Source organism: Carcharodon carcharias, chromosome 15 (assembly GCF_017639515.1).
Source record: "Carcharodon carcharias isolate sCarCar2 chromosome 15, sCarCar2.pri, whole genome shotgun sequence".
NCBI lineage: Eukaryota > Metazoa > Chordata > Chondrichthyes > Lamniformes > Lamnidae > Carcharodon > Carcharodon carcharias.
Window position 1 is genome coordinate 50090321 of NC_054481.1, and position 26053 is coordinate 50116373.

The following is a 26053-nucleotide window of genomic DNA, read 5'->3' on the forward strand; positions in this document are numbered from 1 at the left end:
CACCAATGACCTTCCTTCTATCATAAGGTCAGAATTGGGGATGTTCGCTGATGATTGTATAATGTTCAGCATTATTTGTGACTCATCAGATGTTGAAGCAGTCCATGTCCAAATGCAGCAAGACCTGGACAATATCCAGGCTTGGGCTGACAAGTGGCAAGTAACATTCGTGCCACACAAGTGCCAGGCAATGACCATCTCCAGCAAGAGAGAACCTAACCATTGCCCCTTGATATTCAATGGCATTACCATCACTGAATCCCCCACTACCAATAACCTGGGGGATACCATTGACCAGAATCTGAACTAGCCATATAAATACTGCGGCTACAAGAGCAGGTCAGAGGTTTGGAATCTTGCGACGAGTAACTCTCCTTCTGACTCCCCAAAGCCTGTCCACCATCTACAAGGTACAAGTCAGGAGCTTGATGGAATACTACCCAATTGCCTGGATGAGTGTAGCTCCAACAACACAAGAAGCGTGTTATCGTACAGGACAAAGCAGCCCGCTCGATTGGCACCATATCCACAAACATACACTCCTTCCACCACCGATGCACTGTTGCAGCAGGTTGTACCAGCTATAAGATGCACTGTAGGAATTCACCAAGGCTTCTTAGACAACACCTTTCAAACTCACGACCATCTGGATAAGGGCAGTAGACACATGGGAACACCATCACCTGGAAGTTCCACTCCAAGCCACTCACCATCCTAACTTGGAAATATACCGCCATTCCTTCAATGTCGTTGGGTCAAAACCCGGGAACTCCCTCCCTAACAGCACTGTGGGTGTACCTACACCACATGGATTGCAGCGGTTCAAGAAGGCAGCTCACCACTACCTTCTCAGGAGCAACTAGGGATGGGCAATAAATGTTGGTCCAGCCAGTGAAGCCCACATCCCGTGAATGAATGAAAAAAAAAACAATGATAGTGCCACCCATCAACATTGGAAAGAATATTTTGAACAACTCCTCAACCATGAATCCATGGTTGTAGCTGAGACTCCCCAGGCTATCCCCCAAAACCTTGTGGTAGAATCCTTGGGTGAACACCACAGATGGGAGAGCCAAAACAAACAATCTAACAGATAAAATACAACAAAGCCTGTGGCCCTGATGGTATTTGATCTGAGGTCTTCAAAGCTGGCTGGCTCCTGCTCACGGCAAGACTCCATGCATTCCTGCTATGGATTTGGGAGGAAAAAGAGCTCTCCTGTCACTTCAGGAATGCGACAATAGTAGCTAAGGGGAAATAAACAATGCTGTGGAAGCCATTCAGGTCTTGTCCATAGCTGAGTACACCCTGACATGCATTCTCCTGAATCGTTTACTTCCTGTGGCAGAGGACATCCACTCAGAGACACAGTGTGGCTGTAGACCTTGCAGAGGAACCTATGACATGGTCTTTGTTGCCAGACAAGTCCAAGAAAAATTTTGAGAATAAAACCAGGAGCTTTTCATTGCATTCATCGACCTGACCAGTGCATTTGACTCGATAAATCATGAGGCTCTTTGGATTGTGCTCCAAATATTTGAAAGTTCAGGAAACTTAATCAGAATTCTGCAATTACTTCATCCTGATATAACAGCAACTCTCTTCAGTGGGGGATCCGACACAGATGCCTTCAAGATCTGAACCAACGTCAAGCAAGATAATCCACATATTATTTGTAATCTATCTGACAGTAGCTATTCACCTCGTCAATGATCACTGCACTTTAGTGTCAGGATTAAATTTTGCCGAGTTGGAAAACTCTTTACCCTCAGTCACCACCATGCCAAAACTAAACTGACCATTATAGATATATAGGATGTTCAGTTTTGCAGATGACTGCAGCATCGTTGCCCACTCTACACCAGACTTGCAAGCCATTCTCGATCTCTTCAATTCTGCATGCAAGCAATTCAGCCTCATGTATCAATCTATACTTGGTCAGCCAAATATAGCACCTCCCATACCTGTTCAAGGAGAGATTCTGGAACATGTTGAGCACTTTCTGTACCTTGGCAGCCATCTCAAGAGGCCACCATTGGCAAGGAGATCCAACATCGCATCAGCTGCACTAGTTTAGCCTTCTACACATATGGTAGCTAGTGTTTTGACAGCAAAGACCTCCGCGAGTCATCGGATGTCCTAATGTGCAGAACAGTTGTCATCAACATGCTCCTGTACTGCCATGAGAGCTGGATTATGTATCAGTGACAAGTGCGCTACAGGAATTTCATCAGTAATGCCTCCACCATATCCTCCAGATTTAATAGGAGAACTGTCCAACAAATGCTAGTCTCCTTCCTGAAGCCAGCTTCACAAGCATTCAGGCAAAACTCAACGACTGGGCACCGTATCCGGACGACCAATAAGTGTCTCCCCCTTCGGGTCCTGCTCTCTCAACGCTCAAATGGCAAATGTTCCAGGGGAGGATAAAGAAAATGCTTCAAAGACATGCTGAATCTCTCCTTGAAATGAGGCAGCACTGACCTTAATGACTGGAAGGAGCTTGCTGCCAGTCATTTAGAGTGGTGAGAACTTGTCCATCAAGCAGCATTATGCTTAGAGTTCCAACACTTTAATGATGAGGCAGACCAGTGATAGAGAAGGAAAGAAAAGGAAGCAAATTGCCGTGGAAATTCTGCCCCATTTGCCCAAAGATCTGTGGTCAAGAATTGGCCTGTTCAGTTACATGAGAGTCCATGTCAGAAACACTAAGCAGAGGCATCCTCGAATTGAAGTATAACCAATGACTAATCTCCTCCAGCCCTGCAGTCTCCAAGACCCCTACGCTCCTCTGACTCTGGCTTTTAGCATTTTCCCGATTTTCTTTGTTCCACCATTAATGGGTTGTGCCCCCAGCTGCTGTGGTCTCCAATTCTGTAATTTGCCCCCTAAACCTCTCCAAATTTCTACCTCTCTCCTCTTTGAAGATGTTCCTTAATACTTATCTCTTTGATCAAGCCCTGTCCTAATATCCCTTATATGACTCGGTGTCAAATTTTGTTTCAAAACGCCCCTCTGAAGCACCTTTGGCTATGTTAAAGATGCCACATACATACAAGTTGTTGTTGTAACATGCTTTTAGCTGTCTTGTTATCCTGTAATATGTAATATACCTCTTAACTATAGTCAGATTTACAACCTAATTTTTTGTGAAGAAGTAACGGAAGATATGAGTTGCAAATTTCAAAGAAATTAAAGGGCAATCTACTATCTATGGATTCCTTCCAGGTTATTTATTGTTAGATATTTTCAAACCAATGATCGGTTTGAGTCTCTTGGTTACAGAAGCAGTCACTGTTTGTGTAGTGCAGACCAATTAAAGAGAATATTACACCAAATGAAATACATACTCCTGTAAATAATCTCAAATACGCTGTATATAAAGTTTCCTAAAAATCAATGTTAATACCAGCATCATGTTACGCAAAGTATGTTATGTTTTGAAAGGTATCCTGAGAACAATAAAGAATAGAAGTTATAATGTTTTAACATTAGAAAAGTACAAACAGCACCTTCTGTAATGGAGAGCAAGGTGAAGGGCGTAGTCTGATATAACCATTTTAAACCTCTCCTGTTTCTTTTGCAGTCATCAGAACTCTTTAACTGAGCTACAATCTTGCTAAAGGATATGTACTGTTCAAGATCTGGACCAATATTTATTACTATAGTTTTACTTCTGAAAGTGAAATTCTATGCCACGTTCTTATTAGTATTTTAATTTATTTCCTGACTCAGTGTTTAATTGTAAACTGGATGCTTGTGTTTTTTATTGATAGGGGCTGATTAAAATTCGTGGGGATCGCTGTTGGAAAGACCTGACCTGTATGAACTACCATTATGAGGTATGTGCATTGCAGCAGTATTGTGTAAAGTGTACTTGACCCATTTTAGGATGCTGTTGCTGAATGACTTAGATTAATTCAGTGCATGATAACTGAGATTTTTTTTGTGCGCCATGTATATGAACTACAAACTGGTATTATATGGGCCATGTGTGTGTTTACATTGTAAAGTTGAAAAGAAATCAGAAATCAAAAGCAGAAAATGTTGAAAACACACAGAAAGCCAGCAGCATTTGAAAGAGAAGACATGTTCTGCAGCTGTGACCATGGCTGCCAGTCTCATTGCTCTTGACCTTTCTGTTGACCACGACATCTTCTTCCAACATCTCCATCTGTCTACCTCCATAGTATTACACTTTGCTGATTCAGGGTTTTAGTGACTTCAACAGCAACTCCTTTTTACCCATTGTTATGACCAGGAGGGCTCGAGTGGCTTCCCTCTTTGCCCTCTGAGTTTTGCCCTTTGAAAAGGATATACTTCCAATTCAGTGAGCACTTAACAGTTTACACAGTGTGATCATAAAAGAATCAATAGGACAAGTTTCCTTGAATTTAATAAAGAAAGAAGTTAGCTTTATTATACTTAAACCTATCTAAGTAAAATAATAAAACAAGTATCGACTTTCGCACGTGCGCACATACAGAGTTAGCACACGCACATACATTACAGAGTGGGAAAGGATAGATTGGCCTAATTGGAGTCCATGAAAAAAAGTAGAAGTATATTGCTGTAGTTTGGTGACTCAGCTGGCTTCAGGCTGAATTTGATGGTCTCATTGCTTGTGCTTTAAAGCTGTAATGACTGAATTGGTTGTTCTTCGTTAAATGGTAGTGCTGGGTTAGATTCTTTAAGAAATCTCTCTGCAGCAGGGCACCCTGGGTGATCATAGTCAGTAAACAGAGCTCAAAGCTACGAGGGGGGTTGGAAAAAAAAAAGGCAGGAGGGATCCCAATTGGGACTTCTCCCTTAGCTGCATGCCCTCAGTTTGGTTGAGAAAATGTGCCTAAAACATAAAGGTTTTTCTTGTCATGTGACCTTCCTTCGCCAACTGCCGGGGAATTTAAAAAAAACATTGCCCTTGTCTTCCCTTCCTTCCTCCTCATTTACATATTACCCCTTGGTGACATTGTCTGGAAGCATGGCAAATGGGTTCTGCTCCCATTTTATACTGATGGCAGCTTTACTGCTTTATTTCCCTGCTGCCTCCAATGATTCAAAGGCTCCAACTACTTTATCAACATCAAGGTTTGCATAGGCAAAAAGCTTCTCCAGCTTAATGTCACATTAAGTGAAGGTATCCTCTTCAACTCCTTTTCAAGTCTATATTTTAATGTTCTCGATGCCATCTTACGTCCCCACCTGTGACCGCAGACTGAGTCCAGAAGTTTGGATCCTTGTCATATTTTGGCCCCAATCTCATCTTTCTTTACCATCTCCGCTCCATTACCAAGTTCGCCTTTATTCACCGTTACAACATTGCTTGCCTCTGCTCCGACCTCTTCTTCACCACCAAAATCATTGTCTACACCATTATCATCTCAATATCTAACCTTCTCTTGGCCTGCACCTGACATGTTAACAGCTTTTTCAGATGCTGATGGACCTGATGTACATCCAGAATTCATTGGATCTTAACTTCCTTGGAGTGGCAGTCAGCATCGGATTGCCACTCCGTGCCTGCTTACCTACACCAAATTTCTTCTAAGCCTGTCTCTCCTGACCTTCTGACTCAGGCTGGGCGAAATCCAGGCAGCATGGCTGCCTCCAAAGTCCAGCGTTGCAGTCCAGTACCATCAAATTGAAGGAAGGTTATTCAGGGGTGTTGAGGGTGTCCCGTGGAGGGATCGATCTGGGTCTTTAGAAATGTTATCCAGAAGTTAAAAGAGGTTTTAATTCTTCTAACTTTTTCTGGGTAACTATTTGTGTAACCCAGTCGGAACTATCTGATGTTTGCATTTTAAATCACATTTTTGGATGGTTCCCAGCACAGCGTAATTGCCCTGAGGAAGTATGCACTTCTGGGCAATTGCACGCAAATACTTACCTATGAAGTTCCAAGTGGAATTCCCCAGTGCATCTTTGGGGTACCATCCCCCCAATCCGATACTTGGGAGTGCAGAAGTTACGGCCTTTTGTTTTACTCATGTTCAGCATAACTTGGGGGAATTATATTCTGACTTAGGATAGTCTGTGCCAGTGATGGAAGATTATTTAAGACTTAGCATACTGCAGCCAGAGGAGTGAATCATTATCAGTGTAGTAATGAGTTGATACTTTTGCGTAACATACTCACTATCAATTATTAAAAAAATCAGGAATTGAAAGCTCCAGTGGTGCAAGTCTGGCTTTTGGCGGTCTAAAACCATCAAAAACAGAACATAAAAGTCAGGAAAGTAAAATATTCTGCTTTCTGTTTAAAAATAGTTCTGCTATTTTCCATCCTTTTTCTCATTTCAATATTGTGACGCTCAATACTTCAGGCATTTACTGCAAAGCTACCTAAATAGTTATTGAATTCTGTGCAAATATTTACAATGCAACAATCATTAAACACAACACACAAACTGTAAAGTCTTTACGTAAGAGTAATATCCTATAGCCGAGCACATGAAGGCCTCAACTTGTATCTCATTCTGCTCTTTTCTCTCCTTTTGAAGTCTGATTTCAATTGTAAGTGGTACTAGATTGGCAACAGCTCTGTTTGTATTCTGGCTCCACTTTTTATCGCAGTTAGATTATAGGGAGACAAAGCTGCAATCTGTTTTACGGGAAATTCTCCATCTATTTTTTGAACATTCACACACTGCTTACTAATGCTAATAAGAGACAATTAATGTTTTTTTTGCACATAAAGCCTTGGACTGGCTTAACAGACAAAGTCTTCTACTCCAATTACACCGTATCAAGAATTACCATTTGGCACCCTGCTCAAGCTGCTCCTGAATTGGGGAAAATATAATTTTGCATCATTGGTACTCAGATATATGCATGGAGCTCTGATCATAACTGTTAAGAAATGCTCCTAAAATTGGAAACAAGCTAATAGGATGGGCAACTGAGTTAAACTTGGAAGAAATTGAGTGTCTAATTTGGTCCAGAACAGCTGTTTGAAATTCTTATATTTATCATAAATTTCATGGATTTGTGATTCACTCAAACTATTTGTTCCCAACACCTATATGATTATAGAAAATGTAAATGACGTATTAGGATTTTGCACATAGCTCAGTTACACGTTCATCTGGACTTAACTGCTTAATTCAGTTGAGATCATAGGACAGTTTGATTGTCTTCAACTTGTCATCGCTGCCTCTAACCTTTCCAGTAGTAAGTGGCTATGAAAAGATTGCCTGTTATTTCCAAAGGAAGCTGTCTGCAAGTTGTAGTTTGTAAGCTGAATTTTTTCCCTTTCCGCCCTCTTAGGTACATTGCTTTTCACAGTCACAAAAAATGTTAACAATTTAAAGAGGATTTTCAAAACGTCATTATCCATCAACATATAGGTTTTATTGGATCTTTGGAATGGATTTTTTTATTGCTTTTATAAAACCATTTTACTTTTCCCAACTTCTCTTTGCACTAAGTTTCAAGCATTATGTATGTGCACGCACATATATCTATTTATCAATCTATTTTGTATAATTTTTTGTATAATTATTAACGACTGCACATCTGATCCAACTACACACAGTCTGACCTGAAGTTACATTTGAATGTAATGTTACAGAGGATTATATTCTATATATAAAGCTATCAACTTCCTAGCTCACTGTTTTGTAATTCTTCTTAGGTATTTGTTTACTCTGTCCATAGACTTTAACATTAAAATCTTCCGACTTTTGTGTTTTAAATTGCTTTAGGTTTTCCATTCTTAAAGTAATGTAGTAATGCTATGACGTACTGGATACTGGTGTGAAGACTGGCATCTCCTTAGAATGAGAGGAGCTGACTGCTAAAATACTAGCAGCGCTGTAGCATGCTTAGTTGAAGAACAGAGAAGCTATATGCATGTATTCATATGGAAAATTCCACACACTTCCGCCCAAATGTCTGTTAAATTTATTAATATTTATTAATATTATTAAGGAACTTACTGTCCTGCCAACCCTTTGCTTTCAAAGAGACAGTTTGTATCACTCTTTTCTCTGAGTCGGAAAGTTGTGGGTTTGCATTTCACTTTAAGTCTTGAGCTTTAAACTAGGCTGACATTCGAGTGTGGTACTGAGGGAGTGTAGGAGATCCCATTTCTCGGTGAGACATGAAACAAACCCCCATTTGTCTGTCCTGGTCCTGGTGGAAGTTCACGATCTCGCAACTTTATTCAAAGAAAATCAAAGGATTTTTGCATTTTCCTAGCTGGTATTTCAGCCTCGATCAGTATCACCTAAAAATGTATGAACAGGTCATTCATCTCATTGGTGTTTATGGGGATCTTGCCATGCATCAATGGCTGCTGAATTTGCCAACATAACAATGGTTGCTGTCTTGTTTCTAATAATTGATTAATGTCATGAGCTTAATTGAGACTTTTTTGAGAGGAATAATAAGGTATTTAATAAATGCAAGTCTTTAATTGCTTTTTGCCAGAATTCAAAAGGTTAAAACTTTAGGTTAGACAGCTCTGAAACTTTTTTTAAGTTTAGTTTGCATTGACTGCTATGTGAAACTACCTCCTTGAAGTGATCTCACGCTGCTTGCCAGAATTCAACCCAGGCAACTTCACTCCCCAGTTATGCAACCTATTTTGCATTGATGAGAAGGGTCTTTGGCTTTGTATCAATGCAAAACGTTGCAGTATGACCAACCTGTAAGTAAATTATAGACCCAATTATTTGGTAGTAAGTTTTGTAATATGCCAGTTCCATGCTGATGTATGAGGAATGCTTGTTTGTGATGAATTGATTCCTTCGATATATGGTTAAACTTTAATTGTAGATTAACCTGCAAGCTAAGTTTTTTTTAACTCCCTTAAAAATGGTGATAGCAGAACCTTGGCTTTTTGCAAAACTGCAGGAACAATGAAAGCAGCAGGGAGGGTGAGCAGGATAAACTACAACTGGACATAGAATCTATAGGTAATAGAGCAATCATCAGTTTACTTTCACATTGATTACGTTTGGAATTAATCCAATGCCATTCTCTTTCAACAGCATACAAGTGTTGAGTAAGACCTTGGACTTATAGTTTAATATTTAGCAATAAAATCTGTTTTCCTTGCAAAAAGTGTATGCTGGAGATAACAAAGATAGTTGAAGTCTCCATCATCACCTAATGCTTTCTGAGGGGGAAAGAAAGCATGCATCCTGCCTTGGGGCCGCCACGATGCTTGTAGATTACCCTTTTTCATCTCTTCCCGTCAGTCACCCATTCTCCTTCTAATCCCGCTGCATTTAAATCTCGCTCTACCGCATCCTTCCATCTGTTCTTAGCCCTTCCTTTTTTGACTTCTTCCTGCCAGTTCCATCTCCATCACTCACCCAGTTGCCATATGTCCTCTCTCTCACCACAACAGATGACTATACCATTTCAATCTCTTCTCGGCTTCTTTCTTCGATGCTTCCACAATCTTCACTGACCTCCTGATGTACTGATGCTTGATCTTGTCCTTTCTCATTACTCTGCACATCCATTTTAGCATCCGCATCTCATTAATATCCAGTCATTGTTCCTCTTTTTCTGCACTCTGCAACAAGACTTGTCTCTCAACTATTTTGTAGGTTCTTCCTTTCAGCAGGAAATTTCTATCCTACAACACTCCATTGACTTAGTACAATTACTCCAACCAGGGTTAATCCCCTAATTTCTGTTCTCCTATTCCCATCTTCTGCAACTATTGACCCCAGGTACTTGAAACTACTCATTTTCCCCATCTTCTCAATCTTCTTCCCCAGGCTCAAACTGACAGTCCATATTTTAGGTCTTTGGTCTATTAATCTTCATACCCCTGTCTTGCTGTGATTTTCTCCAGTTTCACCAGATATTCAGTCATATTGTTATTATCCTCACCATGTAGCTCAATGACATCAGCAAACATCATTGATCAGGGCACTTGCTGTCTCACTTGCTCAGCTGGAGCATCTATTAAACCAGGAAGAGGAATGATGGTTGAAATAATGGTTGAATTGTCTATTTTATCTCGATACTGAAACATATACTCTCAGTTTTAAACACATGAAACCTGTTACTGTAATACACTTTGTTTGAAGTGGGCCCACCCACCTGTTGACAGGAACCTTCCGGTAGTTTTTCTATTTGCTAACTTCCCTCCCCCAAACTGACAGTTGCTTGGAGTGCTGTTCTACAGATCCCAGCATCCCCCCCACCTCACTCAGCATTGGGCATTCTTAATATATAAACTATGGATGGCAAGTAGGCCATTTGACTATGGAGACCATCACAGCTGCAATCCTTTTTCAACCTGTGTTTTCAAACTAATTGCTTTTATACTTTAATTCAAGGATAATGGGTATAATCGCAGCAAACACAGTTAGAATGTTGGCTGAGATTATGTAACTTTACTGCCAAACCAATGTACAATATTCTTTATCTCAGTGTCAAGGTTTTATTCACTGAGCAGATGGAATTCTGTGTAGAGATTTGACTATAAGCATGTAATACCATTAAGGAAGAGATTGGTAGGAATTACAGTGAGGTCAGACCCCTGCAGATTTTTAAAGCGATCAAATCTTTATTTATTTTCATGCATAAAGAAAGACAGACTTGAATATATATACCTTTCACAACTCCAGAGTGACCCAAGGCACTTCGCTGCTAATGCAGTACTCTTGAATGTAGTCACTGTTGAAATGAAGGAAATGTGGCAGCCTCATGCATATAGTCAGCTCCACAAACAGCAATGTGGTAAAGATCAGGTAATCCGTTTCAGTGAAGTTGGTTGAGGGATAAAAATATTGGCCAGGACACTGGGGAGAACTCCCCTGATCTTTGCAATAATGACATTACATCCAGCTGAGATGGGGCTCAGTTTAACGACTCCTCCAACAGTGCAGAACTCTCTCAGTATTGAGTGCCAGCTTAGATCATGTGCTGAAATTCCTTAGAATGAGAAGTGCTTCATGATATCAAATTATGTCTTGTGCATCAGGCAATTTCTTGGACAATATGGAACAATCTGGAGTCATTGCATTTTCTCTGAATTAATTTTGAGACAGCAATTTGTGACGTTAAAGTAGATGATATTAAAGTTGACTTGTGGACAACAGACATACACGGTGGATGTTTACATTAGGTGTAATAACAATTGACAAATCAATGAAATTAATCACAATTGATTTACAGAATTGTTGAGGTGCAGAAGGAGGCCATTGGGCTCATTGTGTCTGCACTGGCTCTCCGAATGAGCATTATGACTCAGTGCCACGCTCCTGCCTTTTTCCTGTAACCCTGCACATTGTCTCTATTTAAATAATCAGCTGATGCCCTCTTGAATGCCTCGATTAACCTGTCTCCACCACACTTTGAAGCAATACATTCCAGACTCAAACCTCTCGCTGTGTTTTTTCTTACACTGCATTTGCTTCTTTTGCAAATCACTTTAAATCTATGTCCCCTCGTTCTTACGAGCGGAAACAGTTTCTCCCTATCTACTCTGTCCAGCCCCCTCATGATTTTGAACACCCCTATCAAATCTCCTCTTAACTTTCTTCCCTCCAAGGAGAACTGCCCTAACTTCTCCAATCTATTTTCATAACTAAAGGTCCTCATCTCTGAAACCATTTTTGTAAACCTCTTCTGCACTGTCTCCAATGCATTTACATCCTTCCTAAAGTGTGGCACCCAGAGCTGTACACAATTCTCCAGCTGAGCTCTAACTAGTGTCCTATGCAAATTCAACTTAATCTTCTTGCTGTTGTACTCTATGCCCCTATTAATAAAGCCTAGGATACTGTATGCTTTATTAACTGCTCTTCACATTACCTCGCACCTTAATGACTTAAGCACATATACACCCAGGTCTTTCTGCTCCTGCACATCCTTTAGAGTTGTACCCCTATTTTATATTGTCTTTCCAGATTCTTCTTATCAAATGAATCACCTCACACTTCTCTGCATTGAACTTCTTCTGCCACCGATCTGCCCACTCCACCAGCTTGTCTATGTCCTTTTGAAGTTCTATACTCTCCTCACAGTTTACAATGATTCCAAGTTTTGTATCATCTGCAAACTTTAAAATTGTCCCCTGCACACCCAGATCTAGATCATTAATATAAGTCAGGAAAAGCAAGGGTCCCAATACTGACCCCTGGGGAACTCCACTACAAACCTTCCTTCAGGCTGAAAAATATCCATTAATCTTACCCTCTGTTTCCTGTTACTCAGCCAATTTTGTATCCATGTTGCTACTGTCCCTTTTATTCCCTTTTCTCACAATTCTGTTGTGCGGCACTGTATCAGAAACCTTTTGAAAGTCCACGTACACTACATTAACAGAATTACCCACGTTAACCCTCTGTTGCCGCTTCAAAAAATTCCATCAAGTTAGTTAAACACGATTTTCCCTTAAGAAATCAATGCTGGCTATTCCTAATCAACCCTCATTTTTCTTTGTGACTATTAATTCTATCCCGAATAATTGTTTCTAGAAGCTTCCCCACCATCGAAGTTAAACTGACAGTCATCAGGCACCGCCCCTGAGTCTAGGGAAGACTGAAGAATTATGGCCAGTGCCCCTGCAATTTCTACTGTTAGTTCATTCAATATTCTTAGATGCATCTCATCAGGTCCCAGTGCCTTATCAACTTTAAGTAATGCCAGTTTATCCAATAACATCTTCTTATCAATTTTGAACCCTTCTAGTGACAGAGTTTCCTTGGTAAAGACGGTTGCAAAGTATTCAGTTAACACCTAAGCTGAGCCCCCTGCCTTCATGTGTAAATCCCCTTTTGGTCCCTTATCAGCCCTCTTTTTACCACCCTTTAACTATTTATGTACCTACAGAAGACTTTGGGATTCCCCTCTATGTTGGCTTCCAGTCTTTTCTCATAATCCCTCTTCGCTTCTCTTATTTGCTTCTTCAGCTCTCATAAGAACATAAGAAATAGGAGCAGGAATAGGCCATTCATCCCTCAAGCCTGCCCTGCTATTGAATAAGATCTTGGCTGATCTACCCCAGGCCTCAGCTCCCCATAGCCCTCAACTCCCCAATATTTCAAAACTCTAACTACCTCCTCTTTAAATACTTTCAATGATCTGGCCTCCACAACTCTCTGGGGTAGAGAATTCCAGACATTCACTACCCTCTGAGAGAAGAAATTTCTTTGTATCTCAGTTTTAAATGAGCATCCCCTTATTCTGTAACTATGTCCTCTAGTTTGGGATACCCCCACTAGTGTAAACATCTTCTCAACATCTACCCCTCAGAATCTTGTATGTTTCAATAAGGTCACCCCTCATTCTTCTAAAGTCTAATGAATAAAGGCCTAACCTGTTTAGCTGTTTTTGATAAGTCAACCCCTTCATCCCAGGAATCAACCTAGTGAATCTCTTTTGAATTGCCTCTAATGCCAGTATATCCTTTCTTAAATATGGGGACCAAAACTGTAAATAGTACTCCAGGTGTGGCCTCACCAACACCCTATACAGTTGTAACAAGACATACTTATTTTTAAACTCCAAACCCCTAACAAAATTCCATTTGCCTTCTTAATTATTTGCTGCACCTGCATGCTAACTTTTTGTGTTTCATGCACAAGAACACCCAGATCCCTCTGTGCTGCTCTTATTTGGAGTGTCTCTCCATTTAAATAATAGTCTGTCTTTTGATTCTTTCTACCAAAGTGCATGACCTCACACTTTCCTACATTAAACTCCATCTGCCAAGTTTTTGCCCACTCACTCAACCTATCTATATACCCTTGCAGATTCCTTATGTCCTCATTACAACATGCCCTCCCATCTGTTTTTGTACCATCAGCAAATTTGGATACATACGACTCTGCCCCTTCCTCCAAGTCATTAATATAGATAGTAAATAATTGAGGCCCTAGGACTGATCCTTGTGGCACTCCACTAGTTATGTCTTTCCAACCTGGAAAAGACCTATTAATCCCGACTCTGTCTTCTGTGTTTTAACCAATCCTCAATCCATTACCCCCGATACCATGAACTCCTATTTTGTGCAATAACTTTTTATGTGGTATCTTATCGAATGCCTTCTGGAATCCAAATACACTATATCTACCGGTTCCCCTTTATCAACTCTGCCTGTTATATCCTCAAAGAACTCTAGCAAATTTGTCAAACATGATTTCTTTTACACAAAACCATGTTGACTCTGTTTGATTGCATTAAGCTTTTCTAAATGGCTTACTATTTCTTCCTTGATAATGGACTCTAGCACTTTCCCAACGACAGATGTTAGGCTGACCGGCCTATAGTTTCCTGCTTTTTGTCTCCCTCCCTTCTTGAACAGGGGTGTCATATTAGTGGTTTTCCAATCTGCAGGGACCCTCCCGGAATCCAGAGAGTTCTGGACTATTTCAACCAATGCCTCCACTATCTCTGCAGTCACTTTCTTTAAAATCCTTGGATGTAGGCCATCAGGTCCTGGCGACTTGCCTGCCTTTAGTCCCATTAGTTTGTCAAAAACTTTGTTCCTTGTGATAGAGACTGTTACAAGATCTTTCCTCCCATTAGCTGTGTGCTCAACTGATATCTTTGGGATGTTTGTAGTGTGAAGATCGAAGCAAAGTATTGATTTTAATTATCTGTCATTGCCCTGTTCCCTGTTATCAATTCTCCAGTCGCATCCTCCAAGGATCCCACTATCACTTTAGCCTTTTTCTTTTTAAGAAGCTCTTGCTATTTGTTTTTATTCTTCTTGCTAATTTACTTTCATAATCAATTTTCTCCCTTTTCATTCGCTTTTTAGTCATCCGCTGCTGGTTCCTAAAAAATACCCAATGCTCTAGCCAACCACTAGTTTTCGCCTTTGTATGCCTTCGTTTTTAATTGGATAATCTCCTTGACCACCTTTGTTAACCGAGGGTGGTTCATCCTTCTCAGCGAGTCCTTCTTTTTGACCGGAATAAATTTTTGCTGAGCTTTATGAAATATCTGCGTAAATGTCTGCCACTGCTCATCTACTTACCTTCCCCTTAATCTATGTTCCCAGCCCACTTTAGACAACATTTTCCTCATTCCTCTGTAATTGCCCTTATTTAAATTGAGGACACTAGTTTGAAGCCCAAGTTGCTTGCCCTCATACTGAATTTGAAATTCTACCATGTTATGATCACTACCCACTAGAGGATCCTTAACTGTGATATCTCCTATTAATCCTACCTCATTACACGTTACTAAATCTAAAAAAAGCCTGTTGCAGTAGGCTCTGCAGCATATTGCTCTAAGAAACAATTCTTGATGCACTCAACAAATTCACCTTCCATGTTGCGTCTACCAATCTGATTTGTCATTAAGCAGATTAAAATTACCCATGACAATTGTAGCGCCCTTCATACATGCCTCCATTATTTCCCAATTTATTCCTTGCCCTACAGTGAGGTAACACTTCGGGGGCCTATAGATGACTCCCATCAGACTCCCATCCTCTGAACCTTCTGTATTCAGCTTGGTTCTCAATTGCATGTTCTACCTGGCATAAGCACACTTTTTGATATGCAAGTTTCCTATGAGTTAATTTCCACTGCCATACTCTTTTTATTAGTGAAATGAAACTTAATTAGTTTGATAGCATTAAACAAGCTTCCAGAATTCAGTCCTGAGTGTTTCATCTGGGGAAACATTGTCTATTGGAGCTTGAGCTTGGAGTGTCCAAATCGCAGAGCATGAAAAAGACTTTCATTTATATTAGCACCTCAGCACATCTCTTGGAAGCATTTTGAAGCACTTCACATACAATCAGTTTTTTTTGAAGTGCAGTGATTGTCATGTTAGCGAACTCAGCTACAGTTTTGAACACAAAAAATCCAACAACATTACAAAAACGAAATACTCTGGAAGCTGGAAAACTAAAATAAAAACAGAACATGTTGGAAATCCTCAGCAGGTCAGACAGCATCTGTGGAGAAGAAATAGCGTTAACGTTCAGGTCAATAACCTTTCATCAGAACTGCCCAAGACATTATCCTGGCTACCGTGGTGCAGCCAGGCATGAATCACACTCTGCCTTCTTTTTAATGTGGATTCTTAAACAGATTATCTAGACCAATATAGCACCACATCAGATGATTTGCAACAGTAATTTGAATATGATGTTCACTAAGCCTGAAATGTTGGATTATCCATGTGACTTTAGCTACTGTGTCTATGCAACTGTGCCTCTGATCAGCTGATTTTTTTTCCTTGATCATGTACAAATGGCATAATGTATCATTGAGCCAGTTAATTTATCTTGTGTGGGACCTATGTTAATTTTCATTATTTTTTGAGTAAAATACATTCAAGCAATGGTGCAGGATTCCTTATATTAAACTGTTCCATGTATACAGTACCTATATAACGGACTGGAAAATTCCACTTGCCAAGTAATGGATGATGCGGTGAGTTGACCAACCCAAGTTGTTTGCCAGATTGCAAATGACATCCACGTGTTTATCCACCCATCTCCAGTTCCTAATTGCTTTTCTGTTCTGTAGTTCTTCCCTTCCCACTTTGGCCTATTTTCCTTTGGTCTAAGTCCAAGTAGCTGTTTTGCAGAGGAATGAAATGTTAAATTTTAAAAAGGAGAAGTTTTGTTTGACAAATGGTGTAATTTTTAAAAATGTTTACTTTGGTGAAAATGAGATTTCAATAGGAAATCTCCTGGCATTGAAATCTCTGCTGCTGACATGAAATTGAATATAAACTCCTTTTTGTCTTTGGGAAGGATGGGATGGAAATACCTTCAATGGATGTTATTCCAATGTACCTAATATAAAGTTTATTTAGAAAATTCTTTAGTCATCTCTTTTTAAAGGAAATGACCACTTTCATTGCTGGCTGGCAGGAAAGACTAGAATAGGCAGTATAAAGTCTCAACTCCTGACTTCAGTAACATATTTCTTAGGGAGTGGTTATCTTCATGGGAGCATGGCTGTTTATGTGAGTGCTGAAAAGTGATTTAAAAAAAATCAGCATTAACCAAGTGAACTACCTAGTGTCAGCAAATAGAGATCTTTATTTATTTTTGTTGAAATGTTTTGGAACACCATGGCATCCAGCACCAGGAAGTTTGCTGCACTTCGCTCCCACAATGGAGCTGATCAGCTGCTAAAATCAGCACAGCTTCTGCCTCTTGACTGGAAACCTACTGAGTGAAAAGTATCAATAATTCTGGAACTGGGAGGTTGTACCTGTCAAGAAATATTAACAGGCTTGTGCTCTTTTCTCTAGAAAAGGGAATACTGAGGGGTTGACATGATGGGGTTCTTTAAGATTACAAAGTGATTTAATAGGATAGACATAAACAAGATGTTTCTACTTGTGGTTGAGATCAGAGGCCACAAATATAAGGTAGCCACTAATAAATCCAATAGGGAACTCAGGAGAAGCTTCTTTACCCAGAGAGTGGTTCGAACGTGGAACCTGCTGTCAAAGTGGATAGTTGAGGCGAATGACATAAATACATTCAAGAAGGAAGCTGGATAAACAAAGAGGGAGAAAGGCATGGAAGAATAAGTTGATGGGGAGGTTAGATGAAGAAGGGTGGGAGGAGGCTCATATGGAGCTTAAGCAGCAGCTGAAACCAGTTGGCTCACTGGCCTGTGTGAGATCTATAAATACTTTGTAATATTTGATAAGTTTATAGAAATTACAGCACATCATTCCTGTGGCTGTGCATACTCCTCAAATTAAGTTGCCTACTTTAGTCCCATTTCTACACTCATTTCTACATATCCTTTTACTTTCTCCTTTTTATTGTTTTCTTTCTTACTACATGAGGATGTGCTGCTTGTGGAGGAGCCATGACTACTGTCAGCTCACCCAAATTAAGCAAATGAGGCCCGAGAGCCAATTTCGGGGCAGCTGTTTTGCAACATTCAACTGTCAACATCGTTTGAAGTCCAGGTAGAAGTGAACTGTGGTTACAAGTTTTTTAAGGCAGAGGGCTTCTACAGACTGATCCACTGTACAAAACTGACCATAAGAATGTTGTTGCTAGTTGCAGACTGCAGAACCATAGTTGCACTAAAATTTATACTCAGACCAATGCTAATGGGTCACTCAGCAGGGTGTGTTCCACAGTACAATTTAGAGATCTACATAATCCTAACAGCCCTGTGTGCTGAAATTAGATATGAGATTATTTCAATTAAAAAAATGCATCTTTAGCTGTGGTGTAAGTACTAAACAAAATCTTTTACTAAAATCCATTGAGACTGCAAAATTTACCATTATTCCTTAAATAGAAACTTTGATTGACGTGTTTAAGTTTACTTTGGTTCCCAGTTTACACAAATGAACTCATAAACTGTGATGTCTGTAACCCCTAATTACACACTTGCTAACTGATAATCGTTTTGATAAAGATCAGAATGGAAGGGACCTCTCGTCGTTTGGAGTTTGTTTCATCACATCAATTAACCTTTGCGCTTTACTTAACAGACGCAATCATCCCCTTTGTCTTTCTTCCAGAATGACCACTGAACTGGAGTCTGCCTTGACTATTTTATGACCTTGGGAGTAATTGAAAACTCATTATATGGCAATTATTTTCATGAGGATGAAAATTATCTTGCAATGTCATCATCAGCGTCTGGTAACTTGTTTGATAGGTGCTGTGGGAGTCTATTGATGAGGTTAATAAAGACCTAGGCATATCTTGGGATTGGGCCAGGCTTTAGATATATATGTTAAAGTCTTATTGCTGACGTTTCTGAGTTACTTATTAATCTGGGTCAAAAAGGTACCAGTAGTTTAGTGATAATGAAGGCAGGTATTTGCAAGTTACTTTTGGTTGGGCATAAAGAATAAGCTTAAGTCTCATGAGCATTCTTTAGGCCTTGAAGAACTGTAGCCAGATATAAGGTATTGCGGTAATAAAGAGATTGTTGAGTTTAAACCTTGGGATTCACAAAATGTAAACTCTACTGTTTCTATGCACATTTCTGTAATATTTATGATAACCTTTTAAGGACAGAAAATTCCTCAAACAGATGGCAGGTCAGTGAGAATATGTGCAGAGAGCAAACAAGTCAATGTTTTAGGTGAAGAGCCTTCAGATCTGAAACATCAGATGAGGACAGATATATTAATAACAATTAACCCCTTATTTTTCTGTCAGATCAGTCCAGTGAGCAATGATGAGTGGAATAATGTTGCAGGTCACACTTACAAACAGCAGAGGTGTTCAGAAAAGTGGACACCTAATCTGCCAGGGCACACTGAACTGTGAATGTAATGTACTATTTTAGAAGCTGTCTACATAGTTATTTTTGGTTCTGTTGGGGAACCCCAAAACTAGGAACCTTGAATATAAGAAAAAAGAGAAATGTCAAAGCTTTTTGTCTTACACTCATCAAGACACTTGCAAGAATACCAATATAAGTGGAAAACAGCAGTTTATACTATATAGGAGGAGAGTGCTAATTGGTTGACAAGTGGCGTTGCCATGGAGAATGCACCAGTGATGATGACTGACAGTTAACTGCCATGTATTGTTTTGAAATTTAAGCCAGGCAGCTTAATCCCTGATTGGCCAAGGCATTGCCCTGCGGAATGAGTCAGTGAATGGCTGTCACTTACTTTGTTTAGTTGAAACAGGTATAACGTGTATACATGTTCTTTCTGTCTGCAAAGAACAGGGCCCTGTGTAATAATATTCATAGCTTCCAGTTTGTGCAAATGCGCTACACTGCGAGCTCAAATGACAATCTTAAATTGGTTGTCAGTGTAATTTTTTGGACATTTGCTAAATAATCCTCAGTGTGCTAAGAATTACGCAGATAGAAAGAACATGTACACACATTGTGCCTGTTTCAGCTAAACAATGTAAGTGACAGCCATTCACTGACTCATTCCTCAGGGTAATGCCTTGATCAATCAGGTTAAGCTGCCTGGGTTTAAATTTCAAACAATGCTTGACAGTTAGCTGTCAGTCACCATCACTGGTGCATTCTACATGGCAACACCACTTGCCAACCAACCAGCACTTTCTTCACATACAGTATAATTAGTTGTTTTCCCCTTATATTTGTATTCTTGCGAAGTGTCCTGATGAGCGCAAGATGAAAACCTTCGATATGTCTCTTTTTTCAGCAATACACAAGTTCTGTATTACCAAACGATTATTTGAATATAAGTAGGCATAAATAAGTGCAATAGGGAATTTAGGAGAAAAAATTTTATGCAGAGAGAGGTGAAAATGTGGAACTCACTAAGACACAGATTGGATGCTTTTGAGGGGAAGCTAGCTAAACACATAAGGGAGAAAGGAATAGAGAGACCTGTTGATGGGATGAGATGAAGTAAGGTGGGAGGAGGTTCTTACAAGGCATAAACAACTAGCATTGACCTGCTTGGTCAATTTCTGTGCTGCAAATTCTATGAAGAAGTATCCATGTCCAAAAAGTTAACTTGTCTGTTCTCTCCACAGATGTTTACAGACCTGCTGTGAATTTTCAGCATTTGGAGATGTGCTGGAGATTTGCATGGAGGGGCTGCAGATGCCCAGCTGTTACTTTTCCTCTCACTGAAATGGAGAAATATGATTTATTTTGAAAAAGCAAATAAATAAAACAGATGATCTGTAGCCTCAATGTTATACTAATGTACCTGTCGAAAACTGGGCACAGTTAAATTTGATGTTAGAACCCTGCTCAGTACAGTCAATGTAAACCAGGAATATAGCCCAAATATACCCTGCTCCCCCGGGCATGTTAAGTTAAAATCAGGACTTGTTTATCCCACACACACTTCAGTCCTATCATTTGTAGTTATTTTGTTGATCTCTGTGGTTGTAATATTTGTCATTCTTGCAATAAAACAAGATTTCATTTTAAAGCATATTTTGGTTACAGTAAAAATGATATAAACTGTCATGATTCCATCCACACTTATGAGGAGAGGCCACCTCATTTCCTGAACATTGTCTCCAGGTAGGGTTGCCAACCTCAAGCATTGTCATTGAGTCTCCAGGAGGTGAAGATTAATCTCCAGGATACTTCTGCAAACAGCTGGGGAAAAATCATACTGACATTTTTTAAAAATATATTTTTTTTCATTTTCTTTGATCACCTTTATAAAATATGAAATAGAAAGACAGTTGTGTTGCCAGCCAGTCAGGTAACAAAGAATCTGTTCACTTCCCAATTGACGTGGGAAGACAGGGCATCATGAGGATGGTCCAGCCAGGAAATAAGGGAGTATAGGGTGAGAATGCGGGGATCACGGTTGGAGACGGGAGGTCATTTGATGAAACCTGTAAGAATAGGGGGTTAGACAGAAGTGTAGAGGGATTCACAACAAGTTATATCATTTTTACTGAAACTTGGGGGTTACTATTGACCAGCAACTGCCATGACCATATAATACTGTGGCTACAAGAGCAGGTCAGAGTAGGAATCCTGCGACGAGTAACTCATCTGCTGACTCTCCAAAACCTGCCCACTATCTACAAGGCACAAGTCAGGAGTGTGATGGAATACTCCCCACTTGCCTGAATGAGTGCAGTTCCAACACCACTCAAGAAACTCGTCACCATCCAGAACAAAGCAACCCGCTTCATTGGCACCACATCCACAAACATTCACTCCGTCCACCACAGGCACACAGTGGCAGCAGTGTGTACCATCTACAAGATGCATTGCAGGAATTCACCAAAGGTCCCTGGACAGCACTTTCCAAACCCACGTCCACTACCATCTAGAAGGACAAGGGCAGCAGGCACATGGGAACGCCACCACCTGGAAGTTCCCCTCCAAGCTACTCATCATTCTGACTTGGAAATATATCACCATTCCTTCGCTGTCGCTGGGTCAAAATCCTCAAACTCCCTCTCTAACTATGGGTGTACCATACCACGTGGACTGCAGCAGTTCAAGAAAGCAGCTCACCACCACTTTGTCAAGGGCAGTTAGGGATGGGCAATAAATACTGGCCTAGTCAGCAATGCCCATGTCCCATAAATGAATAAAAAAAATCAGACCAGTGTTGGCAACCCTACCCCACCCAGTTGATTTGCCCTGGATTTCTGGTACCTGTAATTTCAATAGGTTGTGACATATGTTGCAGCTATGACAGCTCTCATGGAGTGGGCTTCACTCAAGACAGGAATTTTACTTTGTTCTCTTGCTAGATTTTGTCACTGAATGCTCACATTGTCTTAGCAGCTGATTCCCTTTGTCTTCCAACTGGATTTTAATGATGCTTACAGTTAAATCTTTGTCAGATCATGTGTGCCAGCTGCTTTCTTTCCTGATTTCTCTTACCATTTAGAATGAGCTCCAGCAAAAATACATCCTTTACTTTCACAGATGTAAACTTTACAGTGCATGAAAATCACTTGCTGCACATTGTGGTCATGTATTGTTGGACATTTTGCTCCTTGCTAGACAGTTAAGAGAGGCAAAAATATGGGATGAGATATCTCACTGTTAATTGTTTCCCAAACACTCTTAAGCACGTTCTGGCCCTTTAGCCTGCATGCTTGAGAGACAGCTTTGAATGAAGAATTTAATCGATTAACAAAGCTTTGATTTTGCTTCTCTGGGTTCAAAGTTTTCTGAGGTGAGGTCATTGCCCATTACCAGCCTCTGTGCCACTTCCCTCTCCCTGACCCAACTCTTGCTCTCCAAAGGTTGAAATGCACAGTAGGCAAAAGCTTTGAAGCTTTAGAGTAAAGGAAGCTTTAAAGTAACAACCAAAGCCTGGAAGAATAAAAGGAACTAACTACAGCATTGTATGACAGTTCCTAAAGTTGTAATTGTGACTAGAAGAAAATAAACTCACAAAAAATCTACAGGGCTCTTGAAGCAACAAATCCAATGAATTTTGGTATTCATAGTGAACCAAGCTTCAGTATTTGTAAATTGTTGAGATTTTTGGGCGGCAGCAGATGTACTCTTGTACTCTGTGCAAAAAAAATCACTCCTGTAAGGGAGCCCCTCTTGGATCTTTACAGGCCCAAGTGTGATTTTATGTGCATAATATCTGCTGTAGTTCATTACTGTAATTTGCTTCCAGGAAATGTCAAAATATATCATGTTTCGATCATTTTCAGAAAATAGAAGAGCATTCATTCTGACAGACTGTTTGGTTTAGTATGTAATCTACAAAACAGTTTAATAAAAGGTGAACATTAAATAGCAAAGAATCTCACAAGAGGTTCCACAATTCAACATTTACAATATTTAATTTACAACTTCAGTTCACAAATAATAAAAGTAATCACACTTCACTTACTCTTTAACACCATAGAACTTGGATCATTACCTGTAGCATAGAATTTGTACATGAGACTAAGTCCACCCCTCTGGAGCCTTCATGTGTTGACTTCCATTTTGGTGGAACTGCTGAAGTGGCCAAGTGCTGTAACACATTTCCCCTTGCGCCAGAGGCATACTGTGGGACATCCTCAGCTATGAGAAACAGATGGCGGAAGTTCGGGTTTCTTAGCTGATTTTCAGGCCATTCAGGAAGGAAACACTTCTTTATGCAAAGGGTGGTGGAAGTGGAATTCTCTCCCACAAAAAGTAGCAGGTGCTGGTACAATTAATATTTTTAAATCTGACATTGATGGAGTTTTTGCTTGACAAGGGTATTAAGGAATATGGAGCCAAGGCTAGTTTATTGGTGTTGGGAAAAATATCAGCTATGACCTTATTGAATGGTGGAACAGGCTTAGGGGATCAATAATGACATTGTGGCCAGGATTTCCCGGTTGGCGAGCGCGGGGCAGGGCCTGTTCGCCAATGCATAAAATGATGCGGGATGACGTCGGGTGGAACTCCCGACATCATTTCAATTTTCAGGTAGGCCGGGGCTCAGCAGAATCAGCTGTGCGCCTACGGACCTGTCAATGGCCAATTGAGGGCATTGACAAAGTTGTTAAACTAATTAATGGACCTGCCCGTCCAACCTTAAGGTTGGCGGATAGACCAGGAGGCCTGGCGAGCATTAGAAAATGCGTGAAACCTCATCCACGGGCGGGATGAGGCTTCATGTAGGTTTTAAAACATGTAATTAAAGCGTATGTAAAAGTGATGGACATGTCCCAACTCCTGTGACAATGTCACATGAGGGGACATGTCAGGGAAATTATTTTTTCTGTTTTTCAGATTTTTTACTGTAGAGTCGATCTCCCTGAGGCAGCACTTAACCTCAAGATGAGTGCGCTTTCTTGTGCGCATGCGCAAAAGAGCGCACTCTTGGCTCAGTGAATCCCCCCCCAACATAGCACTTCCCTGCAGCCGTCATGCTGGGCGGGCCTTAATTGGCCCACCCACATAAAATGGCGGCGCGCCCCCAATTGGGGGTGCCAATCGGAGGTGCGTCTCAGCGCGTCTGCTCTTAAACTTCCCTCCCCCCCGCCGAGGAGAAAATTCTGCCCTGTGTGTCTGTGACTTCCAGAGCTATGCCATCAAACCAGTAGGCTTGGGGTCACAGAAAAAACTGTTGAGTCCTTTGCTTGCAGTCATCATCTCTAATAAAAGGTTGACCCACCTCCACTTGCAAGTCCAATCACAAGCCAACATCTGTGCCCTTTCAGTATCAAGAAACGTAATGACAATTCTTTGCATCTGACAAAAGTAATGCAGAGCATCCTGGTTAATTAGGTTGACTGCACATGCTCAGACCGCACATTCCAAAATTCAACACATGGCGACTCTGGGCAAAACTATCCAGTTCAAGCCCAGGCTTTTGGGAGAATCTGAGACTCAAAGCAACAACTTTAATGAAAGTAATAAAGCACACAAAAACAATTTAATTGATCAGTTTAACTTGTGTTATGGTGAAAATATGTAATTGAATTTTAAAACCTTGTTTAAACCATTATTTTGTGTATTTGACATTCCTGTTATTGAGAAAACTGTGTAACTGGAAAAAATGTGGAACTTAATGGCTGCATTGTGCATATGCAGGTGAATATACTCATTCGTGAATTAGCAGCTATTCAGTGTCGAAGTGTGACAAATCTTAAACATGGAAAATATCTGTTATGGCAGCACCAACAGGAATAGCAGGTACAGGTAATGCAGTTCATGACAAGTGTTCAGTAAAAAGTGCTCCTCACATTCTAAATTTAATGTTACTTAAATTTTCAAACTAAATGAATTTTGAGGCCAACTGATTATTTCCAGCAACACCCCAGAGGTGAAAGGTCAGAGCATTAGTCCAGTACAACATCCAATTCCCCAGCTTTCTACTTTAAAAGATAAATGATACATTAAGAAGAAAACCCTTCCACTCAGTGCCTGTAATGTTGGCCAGATTTTTAAAATATTTTCTAGTCAATAAAATATGAATCGATTAAAAAAAAATGTAACTTTTGTTAAGAAAAACCTTATAATTGTACAGCTCAGAAGGAGACCATTTAGTCCATCGTACCTATGTTAGCCCTTTGAAAGAGCTATTGAATTAGTTCCACTCCCCTGTTCTTTCTCCTTTTCAAGTGTATTTCCAATTCCCTTTTGAAGTGTTCATTTTAAAGTTTCCTAGTGATGGAGAGATGATGATATTTCAAAAATACATTTTGAAAATCTATTGCAAGCAGATTTTCTTCCCTTCGAATACCGGATGGACCAAGGCAGAAGAAGAGTTCTGTTTTCAGTAGAATGCCCTGAGTTTCTGCAGTGCTGAGCAAAGCAAGGGGCATGAGCTAAAAAGCTGGAACAACGTTGCAGAATGTTCTGGCCCACTGTAGCCACTGGTGTACTTGATGTCCTTAGTGCATGATGATGATGATAACCTAACAGCATTAACCATTTTGTCTTGGGTTCTGCAAGTTTATCAAGAAATAATTTGCAGTTGATTTGTGGAAATACTGTGTCCAGTGTATATGTTATGCAATAATCGCACTAAATGTGTACTTAATTTTAGACTTCCTGCCTCATTCCTTGCAGCTTAAATGGTTTCTATTAAATGTAGTTTGTATCGAGACAGCATTGAGTCCCCAATGTTTGTTACCCTGTTGCCAATTTCTCAACTTCTTGGAAAATGTAAGATTTGGCTATTGTACCAATTAGGATTTACCATCAAGGCCCAAGTTTTTCCTAGATATGCAAAACACAAGTGATACTTGTGAAGTGTG

At 40.2% G+C, this 26053-nt stretch overlaps 1 protein-coding gene across 3 annotated transcripts in view; it reads left to right on the forward strand.

Annotated features, from left to right (window-relative positions):
• The window catches only part of lmf1 (lipase maturation factor 1), a 662806-nt gene that overhangs the window by 318462 nt on the left and 318291 nt on the right, over positions 1 to 26053 (forward strand). For all 3 annotated transcript variants that reach the window (XM_041206706.1, XM_041206707.1, XM_041206709.1), the window contains one exon: positions 3777 to 3842. In XM_041206706.1, coding sequence (XP_041062640.1) covers positions 3777 to 3842 — 66 coding nt within the window. The remainder of the gene's footprint in view (positions 1 to 3776; positions 3843 to 26053) is intronic.